Below are 16841 nucleotides of genomic sequence, written 5' to 3' on the forward strand. Positions count from 1 at the left end.
TTCACGATTAAAAATGTGATAAATCAGGTTTTTGGCTCTGAATAACAATGGCTTGATTTAGATTTCCTAGTAAATCTATTCAAAAGTGAAACAAAGGCTGCCTTTGGAGGATACCTTACACTTCACCTGGACCAGGCACGTAAGGGCAATTCAGATAAAAATCTTGTTAGGAACTCAACAAGAAATAAAGGATTTTCTCTTTTCCCTGGTTCAGGCTTTATTTAAACTCTTTGTTCAAAAAAAAATGAACAGAGTGATAGTCGGATTCTAATTTACAGATATAGCTTAGACGTCTAATATTAAATTAGAAGATCACACAAGAAAACCATTTACACATAAAGGTTAAAACCAATACTTAAACTTTTTAAAACTTTATATTACATAAAGCCAAAATGAAACTAAATACATGTTAGCCAACTTCATTCACAAACATTAGTCAAAATATATACATTTAAAAAGAAAAAAAGCTACAATTGAGGTTCTTTTCTCTAAAATGTGTTTTATCATAATTTGCAAATGAATTGCAGATGATCTAAAAAATAAGCTAGTTAGGGAGAGAACTCCAAAACACATTTAAACGGTTTGAGTTGGAGAAATGCTAGCTGAAACAGAGAGGCATCTGTCAAAACAATTCTGGTTTTTGTTTTGCTAAATAATAAATATATAATTACCACTCAGACAAAAAAGGTCTGATTTAATCTTAGATAAAATTGCGGTTCTGAAATAGTCCCGCAATTTTTAAAAGTTAACTTTGACATTTGTTCAAAATGTTTTAGAGTCTAAAACCGACTCAGATTTAGGGCAACGCAAATAACACATTTTCAGACTTAATGTTTTCAAGGACATATACACATTTACAATCTTAAAGTGAAACTCAAGTCATAAGGGGAAAATAGAATAATGCCTTTTCTCTTTCTGTGTAAACTGTGTCAAAAATCCAAGCGGGTGGACTCAGGGAGACTTCTAGCGGTTTTTTGTTTGTTTGTTTTTTAAGGGAGAAAATCTAATTGACAACTTTTCATCTCACACATATTTCTTGTTTGCCGTCCTTGCTCTTGAGAAAGAGCTTTTGCTCTGATTTGCATATGCTATGATAAACAAAAGAAACCGTGATCATCTCACACACAAAAGGCCAGATTCGAGCCGGTCACTGGTCAAGAATGGATCCGGCCTGGGGGTTCTGCTTGAGAGAACAGAGATTTTGCAAAGTTCAAATGGTACAAATAGGGAGCAAGGCTGTTCAGAGCCATCCCGCTCCGAGAAACTAATGACACAGATCAGCTTTTCCCTTGTGCCAACCATTTCAGACCCAACATTTGAACAGAGTGCATGCAACAGCGACCAGGAGAAAAGAATAACAATAAAAGAAAGATAATGGGAAACAAAAACAAAACCGACAATAAACTTCCAACAAAGAAAGCTGGAAAGCCCAACATATCAAAAAGTTACTCCTCCACCTCTGTGGGCCATAACGCAACAGGTTCCGAAGTGCAAAGCAAACATCAACTGCTGCGAGATACAACTGCCCTCTTTAAAGTTGTCTGCCGGGGTGCAGGTCTGAAATGACCTTGTGAATTCACACGCACACTCGCCCGCGCGCTCGGCCACTCGCGCCCCGACTGGCCTCTCTGCCTCCGCCTGGCACCTATACATCTTATGTACATACAAACCGGGGCCCCCGTCGCGGGAGGGCGCTCGGGGAGGCCGCAGAGCTCGTACCTATACATATGTACACGTGTGCACACCGGTCCTCGCGAGGCGGCCCCGCGGGGTCATAGCGCAGCGGCGTAGGCCGCAGGGTAGGGGTCCAGTTGAGGCTTGCCCATGCCGGGCAGTAGGATGTAGGCGAGCGGCGGCTGCAACCCGGGGCTGGGCCACGCGCTGCAGTTGCACGGGATCATATAGCCCGGGTTGCCCGGGCTGGGGTGCGAGTGCGTGTGCCCCCCGGCGGCCGCCGCCGCTGCTGCAGCCGCCGCCGCCGCGCCGTGGAAGGCGCCCGCGCCCGCGGTCGGGTAGCCCAGCGACGACGCGTACGGGAGGCCGGACGAGGAGGACGAGATCTCTGCCATCTTGGAGCCCAGGTCGAGCAGCGAGTAGGGGCTGCCGGCGGCGGCGGCGGCGGCGGCTGCGGCGGCGGCGGCGGCCGACTGCGGGAAGAAGACGCGGGCGGCAGCCGCGGCGGCGGCGGCGGCCGCCTTCTCGGGGTTGGCGAGCAGCGACTCGGGCACCAGGCCGCCACCCGCGCCTGCGTGCAGCCCGGCGCCCGCCTTGAGTGCCGGGTGCTCGGCGTCGGTCACGCCGCCCAGGCCGTAGGGCACAGGGAAGGCGAACTTGTCCTTCTTGAGCAGCGTCTTGGGCTTGCGCCTCGGCCGGTACTTGTAGTCTGGGTGTTCCTTCATGTGCATGGCGCGCAGGCGCTTCGCCTCGTCGATGAACGGCCGCTTCTCCGATTCGGTGAGCAGCTTCCACTCGGCGCCCAGGCGCTTGCTGATCTCCGAGTTGTGCATCTTGGGGTTCTCCTGGGCCATCTTGCGCCGCTGAGCCCGCGACCAGACCATGAAGGCATTCATGGGCCGCTTGACGTGGTCCACCGGCTTGGACATGCTCTCGCCGTGCCGCGGCTGCAGCCCGCCGCCGCCGCCGCCCGCGCCGTCGCTGTCGGCCCGGAGGAAATCAATGTTGGCTGTCCGCGGGGACCCTATCGGCCCGCCGCGCTCGCCGCGCCCCACTTCGCACCCCGGCGTCGCTCCCGCCCGGGAGGAGGGGGCCGGGGGACCAGCCCCGGGCCGCGCCGCTCCCCTGGCCGCCCTGCTCTCTCCGGCCAGGCGCTCGGGAAAATCCTCTCCGGGGCGCGATAATTTCTCGGCGGTGTCCCCACCCCACGGGGGCAGTCTGCCCTTTGCTTTCTTTTTGTCCTTCCTCTCCAGTTGCGTTCGCTCGCGAACTCCCCGCAGGTAGCCGCCACCGGGCAGCGCTCTCCCCGTCCTCGGTCTTTTCTCTGTTAAAGGCACAGCAGCCGGGAAACTTGCGTCGCGGAGGCTCCACCAGGTTGAGCAGAGGAGTCAGCCGCCGCGCGCTGCCAAGTGCCAAAGGGGGCTCTCGGCGGCTGGAGTGTTTGGGTTCTCCTCGGTGACTTTCTCATTTGACAGTAGCAGATGGGGGTGGGGGGAGGAGGGGAGGTGGCCCCGGAGGAGGAAGAGGAGGGGGGAGACGGAGGAGGGTCCGGGCTCACCAAGGGAACGCAGAGCGCAGCAATGGATATAAATACAAATACTGCAGCACCAGCCGGTCTTCCTCACTCGGGGCAGGCAGGGCGCGCTGACGGGAACCCCCCTAATGAGCTGGGGTTTTGCGGGGGGACCTGCCTCGTGGGTCTTCCTCTCCGGCTGCCGGCCGGGGAAGGAGGTTGGATGAGGCTTGAGCGAGCCTAGGATCTCCGGGCCTCAAAGGAAATCCTCGTGACTCGCCGAAGCGCCGCGTCTCGCTGTCCCTCGAGCCATGCCGGCTCCGCTCGCTCCAAGCCCCTCCTGGCTCTCCGGCCGACTCGGGCTCCCGGAGCGCACCGGGCGTGGAGCGCGGCCCGGCTTCCGGGCAGCGCGGCGGGCCCAGCACCGGCCGCGTCCCCTCCTCGGTCCTCTGGGCCTCCGCCCGGGACTTGCAACTAACTTCGCCCAAGTTTCCTGCGCCGGCGCCGCGGCGCCCCTCTCGGCGCGCTCGCCTCGGGGCGTGCGCCCGCGTGTGCTCCGCGCCCGGGGCCCCTCTCTCCTGGCTTCCCCGGCGAGAGCCTAGAGGGCGGAGGTGCGGGGTGGGGGAGGGATTTAAGGAAGACGCGCCATCACCTCAGTTCGCAGGTCCGCGCTGGGGTTTCTCCCGATTCCCGCAGTCCCGCAGCACAGGGGGCCCCTCCGCGGCCCAGGCCGCCAGTCCGCCGCTCCCGAGGCGACAGGAGCCCTGTGCACGGGCTCAGGTGAGTGTCGCTACCTGCGTGTGCACGCGTCCGGAGCCGGCGCTGGGTGTGCATGTCCAGCCGCGGCTGAGTGTATGTATATCTGGGGCCACGAGGAGGAGGTGGAGCCCAGGACTCCAGCAGGGAGGAGGGCCCCGCGGAGCCTCCTTCCGCTCCCACACCCCCAGGACCGCGAATTAAACAGGATCCCCTCCGCCCCCCTCACACTCCTCCTCCCACCCCTTTTCACTTGAGAGCAGGTTTAGGCGAGTGGAGAGTCCGGAGCGCGCCGCCGAGTTTGCGCACTGTTTGGCGTTGGCAACCCCCTAGCGTCATTCCGGCTACCCTGGCCGGCCGGAGCAGCTGTGGGAGCCTCTGCCAGGAGGAAGGAGGCGCGCACGGGGAGGGGAGCCTCACGAGCTTCGGAGGAAGAGGGGACCCACCCTAAAAAACGCTGGAGACTTTTCCTAGCAAGAAAGGGCTCCTTTTCCTTGGAGGTCCAGAGGTTGCTTGCAGCAGATGCTTCCTGAGTTTTCTTGCACTGGTGATGCATCCAGTCAGAGGTAGTGGAGTGAAAAATAACTGAGGAGGGACCGAGCGTGCTCTTGACAACCCTTTCGAAAAGGACCTAGCCCAGGCATCCTTGGCCGACTATTCCGATCTTTTAAAATTCTGGGGGTTTGTTTTGTTTCTATTCTAGTCGTCAGTCATCCATATGCTGATCTCTTTAAGGTACAGTTAACTCACAGTATCTCACTTAAATGCACGGATAGGGTGAGGTGTTCAAAATCAGTAAGAAGTATAAAACGTTTCTCTGAAAGACAAAAGGGAAACATACTAATCACTCTACCTTGGAATATTTTTATGCTGTTAAGCACAGTTTTCTTTAGTAAGAGCAGCTTTTTACTTTATGTTTGACATAATGCAAAAATCAAGCAGCATGATTTTGTTTGCATATTTTCCGGACTTCTTGGTATGCTGCAGCTCACTTACAACATGATCAGTCTGGAGATTTCATTCACCAGTTGGCCTGCCCTTCAGGGAGAACTTGCTTGCCTTCTTTCTTTGGCAGTTTGGATTTGACCTAGCCATGTGGTGTGTACAAGTAGGAAGTTCTACAATCAGTTAACTCTTTAAGTCTTCCCAGCGATTCATGTTCAATTCATACACAGACACATATGCAGACACAAAGTACTGATTGAACTTAAATAAAAAGTTTTTAGGCCATCAATTTTAGTTTAAAGTTAGTTTCGTTTTATTGCTCATTTTAATAAAAGAATAGTGATTGTTGCTGGTTTTTTTTTTAGCTGCTGTGAGGACATATAGAAATGCAAATCAGCAGTGAAACGTATGGGAGTGGCTATCTTTCTTAAGATACCACACTGCAAATGTTTACTTTGTATCAGCCCTTGTATTGCTAAAACAATTGGACTGATTTCTTTAGAACCATATTCCTTTACAGGCTCTGTAAAAACACTCTGCTGCTCACACACTCTGGGTGGAGCAACGTTAAAACCCTAGCAGGTGCAATCACATAGACTAGAATGTTAAATATACTGTTTTGTGATGATAAACTAGAAAAGTATCATCCCTGAGCTTTTAACCTACTAACTTGTATGATGGGTTTGACACAAAAATATTACACACTGTCGTACAAAGAACATGTGTATAAGGATGCTAGTTATGAAAACTGTTATTCATTAAAAACATTGTGAATAAAGTTGAGTCTAATCCCCAAAATTATTTTGATATATACAAAAGGATAAGGATTGAGAAAAACTTTTATATTGGTGAGTTAAATTATTACGCATTCTTTTCAAATTTAAGTTTAAAAATCAGTTGCAATAAATTATTACCATGAAAAGAAATGTTTGCGTATGTGATTGAAATGTATGCTTGTATCTGCAATATCTTGTAAAAATAAAGTGCGTAAGCTTCCTGGGATATAGTTTCATAAATTGTGCAACATCGCCTGTTTAGTGTTATTAAATGAACCAAATCTGAAAGTTCTTAAGTCCATGAATGTTGAACTGTGGGGGGGAAAGGTGTTCCCATACCTAAGAAGAAAACGGCTGTTTGCGTGCTTGTTGGTTCTTCACCAAAGGAAACTTCAAAATAGAAGAGACTTGGTTTTTAATTTTGGTTTTTGGGGGATCCGTATTCTTGGCCTCCAGCCTTCCCGTCCAGGGAGGGACCTTCACACTGAGCCCTGCGTGAAGGGAAGGCAGCAAAGCATGGCTGTTATCAACCAGCCTTCGCACCTCTTGCCCAAATCTGGTTGAGCCTTTCACCAAGTAAGTTTCCTTGCCGTTCTCTTTCTTATATACTGAAATGACAGTTCAATTTTAGTGTCCACAGACCTTATGTTTGAATTGATAGGATGTTATCTATTTGTTCTTGTACATTTTGATCTAAAAGGGAAAAAATACCAAGATTTAGGAGAGAGAGTAGTCTGTGTGAGTGAAGAGTGAAGGAAAAATAAATTGAAAGAGAATTAGAAGTTCTATGGGCTTTATATTCCCAACTCAATTGTGAGTACCCAAAGAACAGTGGACCTCGATCAGTGGAGTCTGTGCGGGCTCTGTATTTGCCTTGTGGCCAAGGAATACCCGTGATCACAAATACATCTAATCAGAAACAGAGAGGCAGACACTCGCTCAGAAAAAGTTTGGGGGTCTGTGTAAAGTCAGTTTCTTCTTTTCCCCTTAGGTCCTCCCTGTAAATGGTCTTTTTTCAATTCTAAAACTTTCACTAGGAGGCAGCAATGAGGCTGTTGGGGGAATTTAAAAAAATACCTTGGCAACACCAGGCTGACCGGCTTTCCTCTTCTTTCTCTTTCTCTTCCATAAAAGAGGGGAGAATATTTGGATCCCAACAGAAAACAAGGGATCAGAGTGAACTAAATCATTTTCCTCCATCCATTCCATCTCCGTTTTCTCGCTGGATCTTCACCCAGATGGCTCATTGTCACATGTTTCTAGAACCATAGAGGTGAAACCACAGCAAAGAAAGGAAACCAGTGGGGTACTGAGAAGTGACCAAGTGGAAGTGACAGGGTGGGAGAGGTGATGCCTTCAAAGTGCAGGGGCCAAGTCGTGGCACCTGAAGCACTGGGAACAGACAGCTGCAGTTAGAGAGCTTCGGGCTCCTGGTCTTAAGCGAGTGCACGGAAAGAATTTGTAAGCTTTCAAACCTGCCTAGAAAAGTAATACAGCCTGTTTGTCCTGTTAAGGAGGAAATGAGCAAACTGACAAAAGCCAGTCTCAGGCTTTTATCACAGTTCCTACTAATCCTACTCCTAGTAGGATTAGTTCCTACAACTAGTTCCCTAGTTGTACTCCTATCAGCCCCACCTCCGTCAGCCTCCATAAGGGGAAAAGATCCCAAACACGTGGTCCACATAAAGCCCGAGAGATGAGGAATTAGGTCAGGCAGTCCTGGTTAGAGTGAATGGCTGCAAGAGTGGCCCTTGACTGGTTACTACTAAATTTTCATCCTTGTGAGATTCCTGTCCCTTTATTCTCACTGCTCCTGCCATACTGGGAAGCTGGGTCTACACAGATTAATTATGAGAATGCCTTTCTTCATTCCTCCTTAGCAGTACTCACTCAGGCTGGCATTTTCTAAAAGAGCTCTACCTAGATGACAGAGCAAGAAATACAAAATAAAAAACAGCTCCCTTTCACCCCATCCTTCCCTCCCCACCTCACCCCCACCCCCAAATTAAACACCTAAGGGAAAAAAGACAATACAAATAATCCAAGACAGACAGCTTCACAAAGTACTGATTTCAGATCCTGAGAATCCTATGAAAGAAATGGAGGGATTGACTTTTCTCTAGGATAAGTGCTTTTTGTAAGTGGGAGAGAGCTATCCGTGAACAAAACCAGAAATGAATGAGGAGGTCTGGCTGTCCTTTCCAGCTTCCAGATTGCTCTGGCCTGTGTGCTACTCCCTCCCAGATTCAGTTTCCTATCTAAGGATGAGTCTGCTTGGTTGAGCAGTTTGATCATAACTATCATTTATTGAGTTCCTGAGTTTCTATCCCTTTTACATACACTATCTTATTTAATTTTTAGGAAAATCCTAGGAGGTAAGAGTTACCTCAGTTTGCAGTTGGGGAAGAGAGCCTTAGAGCTGGTGAATAAGCAACTCACCCAAAGTCACACAACCATAAGTGGAAGAAATGGGGTCTGAACTAAGCTGATGCTCTTCACCACCACCACTCTGAGTCCCAGTTGAAGGCTCAGCTCCTTCCTGGCTCAGATTCTCAGTTCCACCTACTTCCTCAAGCCTCCTGTGACTCACTCAGTGCTGCGCTGCCTCTGCGAGGAGTGCGCAATGGTAATCTCTTCACTAATGCATTCCAAGCCCGTAACAACAGCACCCCTACGTCCAGTTCTGGTGTCTGGCAGCCAGGCTCCCGCTGGCCCCTGTGGTTGTCAGCACAGGTTTGGTCTCAGCTGTAACTCACTATCCCTCACTCCCCGGCTTCCCACTGCAAACACTGAACAATTGCCGGTGCCAAGCGGAACCCAATCTCTACCTTTTTTCTGATAGCCAAGGGCTGCTAAAAGGGAACCTTATGACAATGATATCTAATCTCAGTCTGTATGTTCCCCTAACCCTGGTTGTCCAACCCACCCTCTCTCCTTCCCTCTTTCCTTCCCTCCCTCATCCCTCTCTTTCTACCTTTCTTTTGTAAGATCCAAGTACACAGAATTGTTTTAATCACAATTCCTGGTGCATGATACACTCTTATAACTGCTCCATCAGTGACTCCCTTCCTTCCTTCCTCCCTCCCTCCCTCCCTCTCTTTCTTTCTTTCATCATGTAATAAATACCTATGAATCTACCATCCAAAATAAAATCTGCTGGTAAACCTATATTAAATCAAATCCTCTCCCCAGAAAACTCTACACTTGCCTTCCCTAACCCAATGTAACAATTTTCATTCCCTTGATCTTTAAATTTAGCTATATAACTTTTCTCATCTATGTGTACCCTTTAAATGTATGTTTTTCCTTTTGTTTTAACTTTAAATGTTATTATAAGTTAAACTTTTGTATGTAATCTTTATTGATTAACTTTTTTCGTTTAATTATGTTGTTTGGATTCAGTGTTACTGCATGTCACTGAGTTCATTCATCTGCTGTGTAATATTTAATTGTTGCAAAGATACCACAGTGTATTTGCTTATACTCTCCTGCTGATGAGCATGTGGGTTGTTTCCAGTTTTTAACCATGTGTACTTGCTGCCATAGGCATTCTTGTTCATGTCTACTGTTGTATACATGCAAGATATTTTACAAGCAAAAAACTATAAAAATGGGAAACTCACTTAGTACTGTATCCTTTTCCCAAGTGTGTTCCCTTGTGTTTCTGTTTGCTTTTGGTTTTTCTGCAGGCATTCAGAGAGGTTTCTTAAAGAAATATTTGTCCAAAGTTTATGGTTCTTATCTAAGGGAAGATTGGTCATATAGGAGCTGTTTCTCCATTTCCAGAATCCATCTGAAATTGATTTCTGTGTGTAGTATAAAAGTTGATTTCTTTCCATATGGACACTCAATTTTCTAGAACCGTTCATGGTAAAGACTGCTTTTTTATACTGCTCACTAGTGCTCCCTTTGCCATATGATGTGAGTTGGGTTTCTGAGCTCTCTACTTTGCTCATATTTTTCAATTTTTGCACTATCCTAATTCTGGCAGAGCAAGTACTTTCATTTTCTTCTAATTCAAAAGCATCGTGGCTATTCTTGGCCTTTGCATTTCCATATAAACTGTAGAAAAGATTGTCAGGTTCTAAATATTCCTTAAAAACCCAAATATTTTTAATTTTTTATTAAAAAATTTAAATTGAGGTATAATTGACATATAACATTGTATTATAATGGGAGGGAGGGTCTCCAAACTCTTTTCAGATGAAAACATAATGATTTGATACTTGTATATATTGTGGAACGATCACTATAATAAGTCAAGTTAACATTCGTCACAGAATATAGTTCTAAAATTTTTGTTCTTGTGATGAGAACTTTTAAGGTTTACTAAAAGCCAAATATTTTTTGTTTGTTTGTTTGTTTTGTGGTACGCGGGCCTCTCACTGTTGAGGCCTCTCCCGTTGCGGAGCACAGGCTCCGGACGCGCAGGCTCAACGGCCACGGCTCACGGGCCCAGCCTCTCCGCGGCATGTGGCATCTTCCCGGACCGGGGCACGAACCCACGTCCCCTGCATCGGCAGGCGGCCTCTCAACCCCTGAGCCGCCAGGGAAGCCCCTAAAAGCCAAATATTTTTAAAAAGCCTTTTAATTAAGATTGTTACGAATCTCTAGGTTGATTTAGGGAGAACTGACATCTTTACAAATTTAGCACTTATAACCGATGAGCCTAGTATCCTTCAGTTAATTTTGTTATTCTTTAATTTCTCTGAGTAACATCTTACAATTTTCTGGTAGAATTTTTACTCATCTATTATTCCTAGGTTTTAAAAATTATCTTTTGATACTATATAAATAGTGTGTTTTTAAGGTTATAAGAAGATAATATCTTTTAAATAATTTTCTTTTTAAAAAATAATTTTATTTTCTGTTTGTTGCTGGTGTACAGAATACAATTGATTTTTGTGTATTGACTTTGCAAGTGGCAACCTTGTGAAGCCATTTTTAATTCAAGTAACTTATTTGTAGTTTACTTTGGATTTTATACATACAAAATCATATCATCTGTGAATATTGAGAGTTTTCTTTCTTCCTTTCCAATTCTTATACATACTATTTCTTTTTCTTACCTTTCTGCACTGTCTAGACTCTTCGGTTCATTGTTGAACGATAAGTTGTAATAGTAGGTGTTCTTATCTTTTTCCTGACAAATGTATGGCATAGTGGGAGGGAGGGTCTCCAAATTCTTTTCAGAGAGTTTAGGGCTTCTTTTTTAAGAATTTGATCTTTTTTTTAAAAATATTTATCTTATATTATTTAGTTTTTAAGTTTATTTGGTTGAGCCAGGTCTTAGTTGCAGCAGGCGGGCTCTTTAGTTGCAGCTCGCTGGCTCCTTTAGTTGCTGCACATGTGCTCCTTAGTTGTGGCTGGCAGGCTCCTTAGTTGTGACATGCATGTGGGATCTAGTTCCCTGACCAGGGATTGAACCCGGGCCCACTGCATTGGGAGCATGGAGTCTTAACCACTGTGCCACCAGGGAAGTCCCAGAGCTTGGGTCTTTTAATGATCTAGTTCAGTGCTAGTCACACTGCCACCCAATCACACACATCTACACATTTTCCTGGAATTCTACTTGGTTATGCTTTTCTTAGTTTGGACAGTTACTTGACCAATCAAACCATCCAGTCTTTCTCTAGAACAAGATCTCCATGTGCTTGGGTCTGTGAACCCTGCATACTAGAGGAATAACTCCATTGGTATAAACTTCTCCACCCTCTATTCCTTTATCAGACAAGCAGAGGTTTTTGCCAAGTATAGTTGCTTACCACCTGCCGGATTGCCGTGCTAGACTACTTGCCTCAACTTGTTTTTATGCCACTGTGCTATTTTGCATTCCTTGCGTTAGGAAAACTGCAGCCTCTGTACCTGCACGACTAGGCACTGGGTTGTGGGACCAATGCCCCTTAGTTTTTTGTGCCACTTACGGGGAGGGTGACTGCTTGGTCCAGCCCTAGCTCTCAGTGTGTCTAGGAGAGGCCATGCCCCCCATCCCTCCACATAGTCCGTTCCTAAACGGGGACGTTTGCTTTACTCAGCAGCATAACGTTCCCTTTCCCTAGAGACAGGGTAAAATATCCCAGAGGCAAGCAAATGCGATAATTCCTTCTAATTTGTGAGACTTGAATGTGGTAAGAGGGCACAAGGTAGGAATCAGATGCATTAAAGGATGGTGGTTTGTCTGATAGCAATCAGCATCCAATCATTCCAGCTGCCTGAAAAGTTGACTCATGACCTCAGTGGACTTATCGCCCCCTCTGGTATTTGTAGAGCCGAATTGTATTTTAATGCTTTGTTTGTGCACTAAAGTGTTTCTATGCACTAACTTCCTAGTTGACGTGTCCTTTTGTTCACTATCAGCCTCCAATTTCACATTCCAGGCCGTAGTCAGGAGTGGCCAAGCCCTACGGTCACAGGCATGCCCGCAGCGCCGCTTTTCAATGCACTTTGAAAACAGTATTTGACGTTTATGCCTGTACATTGTCTGCTAGCAAATAAATTCATTGCTGTCGAACAAAGCTCTATGTTTGATAAAAATTTGTCTTTGTTTATTTACTTGAGGCAAAGGGGGCTTTCACTGTGTCACAGGGCTTGCTTTTTAATAAAACTCTGCCTCTATTATTGGGGCATATGGGAGTGAGTTAAGAGGCTGGCAACAGCCTGACAAGAAAATATTATCTGATTGATTCATTAATAATAATTTGAAGTTGCTTTTTCTATAAATGTACCTCCAAGAAGCTGATTGACTACACCCAGCTTTACGCTTCTCCATACCCTGAACCAACTATTATTCTAGTGTCAGTACTTCTTGGTCGCAACTATTAACTCATTATGTGTTATCTTACCTAAATTTAAACGTACTAAGGGCAAAGACCATATCGTATTTGATCTTGATACCTTAGTACGTAGAGAGGCTCCTGGTATTGAATAGGTGCTCAGTAAATTGTTGAATGAATGAATCAGACACATGCTCTAAGTCTGTGTGTGCACAGCCAAGGAGAGGCTGAGGATTTAACTGCATGATTCAGGTACAGGATTATTAGCTAATCTTAATTAATTAATTAATTAATCTTAATGAAGACTAGAGTAGTGCTGGAAGTGAGACGACTTAAGTAATGTTTTTGATACTCCTAGTGAAACTCCCACATACTTACCCTCTATCATCAGGATATTTCAAGTATAATCTCCTCTGTCCCACCCACAAATAATTTGGTCATTATTTAAGTCCTTAATCTTAAACTGCTATTGAGGACATGTCTGTAACAAAGGCAACAGCTTTTAAATTTTGACTGTAGAAGTTGTTTCACCTCTGGTTTTTAAAGTTCCTTGACTATAAAAATGAAAATTTACAGTTGAATTAAATCAACATACACTCTTATATTTTTATAAAATGAATGGAATACTTGAAGGACTGGTGATTGTATTTGATGTAATACACTGGATTTGCTAAAAGAAATTTTTTTAAATGCATTTGGATCTGGGGCAATGAATCCTCAAGGAGCTCTTAAGTATGTCAGACTCTCAGGTGTGCCAAGAGCAGCCCCTTTCCAACACCACATTTGAGTCACAAAACAGGGGCTTGGGAAGAGGGCAGGTGAAGGGTGACAAAGATTTTGCTCTGAACTTCCGCTATGGACTGAATTGAGCCATATCCTCCTAAAATTCATATGTTGAAGCCCCAACCCCCAGAATGGCTGTATTTGGAGATGGGGCCTCTAAGGAAGTAATTAAAATTAAATATGCTCATAAAGGTGGGGCCCTGAGCCCATAGGATTAGTGTCCTTGTACGAAGAGACACCAGAGAGCTTCCTTACTCTCTCTGAGTGAACTTTGAACGAAGAAAGTCCATGTGAGGACAAAGTGGCTGTCTGCAGGCCAGGAGGAGAGAACCCTGATGGAACTTTTTTTTTTTTTTTTTTTGCCTGATGGAACTTTGATCTTAGATTTTCCAGCCTCCAGAACTGTAGAAAAAAAAAATTCTGTTGTTTAAGCCACCCAGTCTGAGGTATTTTGTTATGGCAACCTGAGCCAACTTAGGTTCTATATATATGCTTCTGTAGTGTTAGATATTTTACATCAAAAATTTATTTTTATATTATTTTTGTCACACACACACAAAATAAATGAAACTCCCACCCCACTGACAACCTCTCCTCACCCCAGAAATTAATGTTTTCATTCTGGGGTAGAAAATGTCCTTCATTATCCTCAAATTATGCTGGTTCCATTGATAAGTACAGAATAGTTTAGTGATATAAACTGAGAATTAGTCATGTTTGTTTGTTTTTTTAAATAAATTTATTTTTGGCTGCGTTGGGTCTTCATTGCTCTGCCCAGGCTTTCTTTAGTTGAGTGAGCAGGGGCTACTCTTTGTTGTGGTGCGCGGGCTTCTCATTGTGGTGACTTCTCATTGCGGAGCATGGTGCACGGGCTTCAGTAGTTGTGGCACATGGACTCAATAGTTGTGGCTCGCAGGCTGTAGAGTGCAGGCTCAGTAGTTGTGGCGCATGGGCTTAGTTGCTCCATGGCATATGGGATCTTCCCAGACCAGGGTTCAAACCCATGTTGCCTGCATTGGCAGGCGGATTCTTAAACATTGCGCCACCAGGGAAGACCCTGGTCATGTTTTGGATCTTTTTTCTTAGATAAGTAGAGTTCTGGGATTCCGAGCTGGGACTGAGGGGCTCTATCTAGGAGTACAGGCAGAGTCCTTGAGGCAGGACTGTGTTTGGGTGACTCTGCAATGCTTAAGTAATGATCAGAGAGGCAAAATTTGTTTGTATGGGGGTGGGTGAAGAAAGCTACTATGAGCATTCATTCACACTGCACTACTTTTCAAGAATTATTGCAATTAAGTCTACATGGAGTTGAGATGACAGACTTAGGAGTAAGTGTGTGAATCTTTATTTTTGTGTTATCATAGAAGCTTAATTGACTGCTTCCAGCAACCTTTGCTCAATGGCTACAGACTTTATGATAGATTAAAAATTGAGGCAAATTCTTTGTTACTCCTTCATTAAGAAGTGAAGTCTGATAACTTACCCTATGAACCTAGGCTTACCTTAGCAACTTGCTTGGTCAATAGGAAACAGCAAAAGTGTCATTCTGGGACTTCTGAGTCTTGGTTGTAAGAAGCCTTGCAGCTTCCACCTGGGTCGCTCGGTATCTGGGAGCCCTGAGCTGCCATGCGAAAATTCCCATTGGTCTGAGACCACCTGTTTAGAGATATTCTGTGATAGTCAGTACCTGTCAATTCAAACCTTCTGGACACTCTTGGATCCTCCGGAGCAGCTCATCCACCAGCAGAATACCACCAAACAACCTATGCCATACCATGTGGGACAGAAGAATCACCCAGCTGAGCCCTGCCCAAATATCTGACCTATTGTACAATATCATGATTTATAATAAAATGCTTATATTAAGCCACTAAGTTTTGAGATAGCTTGTATGCAGCAGTGGATAACTGGGACAACCTTCATCTGGACATCAAAGTCCAGAGGAACATAATTAACAAAACAAACCAATTTACTACTTTACTAGTTGATTCTGCTGAATATTTCTTAGTTCCCTTTAACCCAGAGAAGCCAGATTTAATAAATCAGTAACAATCAAAGGAGGAAGCCTGCAGGAGAAGACTTTTTCTTGGTGCAAGGGGAATGGCTCAACAGCTGGAGAAATTCTGTAGTTGGCAGCCCATGCCCCCACCCTGATGAAATTAAAGCCAGTTTTGGGGGGAGGAAGAGGGAGAAGCTAGGATCCTCTATGCATAGCTGGGGTCTCTCTGTTGTAATCTCTTCTGGTTCCCAATAATGGACCTTAATTTTTAATCCTGAAAAAAAAATAAATTAGCCTTTTGTCAGTCACTGCCTAGATCAAATTAAGTATTCTCTTCCAGATTTTCTGGAATTAGCCAGTCAGGCATAAACCCTTTGCTTCCCACAAGGAGAGAGACCAACTTTCTATGACCCACATGTCACTTTTCACCTGTATGATTATAGTTGACAGGAAATCCTTTAAAAAAATCAATGCTCCAAATCTAGAGTATTAGAATATCTAAATTAAAAAGATGAACACACAGACTTCAAATATTGTATATTCCTTGGTAATATTATTCTAGTGTCAGGAAGATTCTAGAGTCTCTAAACATAGCTCCAGTTTTAGAGGTTATATTCAGGATTACATTTCTTCTTCTTTTCAAGCTCTTAATTTCTAATTTTATTATTTTGAAATATATGTGAATAAATTCTCTTCATTGGACTGAGAAAATAATATTTCATGAGAGCCAATTACACATTTAACAATGATATATACATTTTTTTTTTTTTTTGCTGTACGCGGGCCTCTCACTGTTGTGGCCTCTCCCGTTGCGGGGCACAGGCTCTGGACGCGCAGGCTCAGCGGCCATGGCTCACGGGCGAAGCCGCTCCGCGGCACGTGGGATCTTCCCGGACCGGGGCACGAACCCGTGTCCCCTGCATCGGCAGGCGGACTCTCAACCACTGCGCCACCAGGGAAGCCCCTATATATACATATTTTTAAATAGAAGCAGGAAACATCGCTAGAGGACACAAAAGCTTTACCAAAAAATTAACATGTAACAATACATTTCAATGATATTTCTTTGGTGGGGTTCCACTCCCTTTGCTTTAGCCATGATCTTTTGCTTTCATCTCTTTTCGAGGATATGTTGCTTAAGGAAAATATTAGTAATGTCTGCAGAGATGGTTTAATAAATTCCATAGCTCACTGAACTCCTACTCAATCTGATGAATCAGTGGTTTTGTGGTTTCTGACATCAGTGGAGTCCATCAATTAAAATACATACTGCAGTTAATGAGTTTTCAATTATAAACACTCTGAATAGGACACTATCATACAGGATAAACAATATGTGTTTAAAAGGCAGATAGGAGCAGCACAATATAAGGAACACTGAACTGGGAATCCAGCCTTCCTGTTTGAGTTCCACGTTGGTTTTGTACTCATTGCTAGCTTAACGTTTGGAGCCTCCATCTCTTCGTCTGTAAAATGAAAATAGTAATACCTGCCTTAGCTAACTCATAAGGTTGTTGTGAAGATTAGAATGAAATGAGGCAATGCAAATAAATAGTAAAGTGTTATTTTTTTCAGGTAAAATATCTCTTACCTAGCCAAACCAAGAGTAGAATCAGAGGTGT

General features: G+C 44.9%; 1 protein-coding gene across 2 annotated transcripts; it reads right to left on the bottom strand.

Moving 5' to 3' along the window:
- Positions 1-203: 203 nt before the first annotated feature.
- On the bottom strand, positions 204-3111 carry SOX21 (SRY-box transcription factor 21). Of its 2 annotated transcripts, XM_032611330.1 has the most exons (2): positions 2229-2603; positions 1773-2147 (listed from the first exon to the last, which is right to left on the bottom strand). In XM_032611330.1, the coding sequence occupies exons 1-2, from the start codon at positions 2601-2603 to the stop codon at positions 1773-1775; spliced, it is 750 nt and encodes a 249-aa protein (XP_032467221.1). The 2 variants fall into 2 exon arrangements, with proteins under 2 accessions (XP_032467220.1, XP_032467221.1); XM_032611329.1 differs by having other exon boundaries at positions 204-3111.
- Between the last annotated feature and the right edge of the window lie 13730 nt (positions 3112-16841).

The sequence above is a fragment of the Phocoena sinus genome, chromosome 18, assembly GCF_008692025.1.
Source record: "Phocoena sinus isolate mPhoSin1 chromosome 18, mPhoSin1.pri, whole genome shotgun sequence".
NCBI classification, from domain to species: Eukaryota; Metazoa; Chordata; class Mammalia; order Artiodactyla; family Phocoenidae; genus Phocoena; species Phocoena sinus.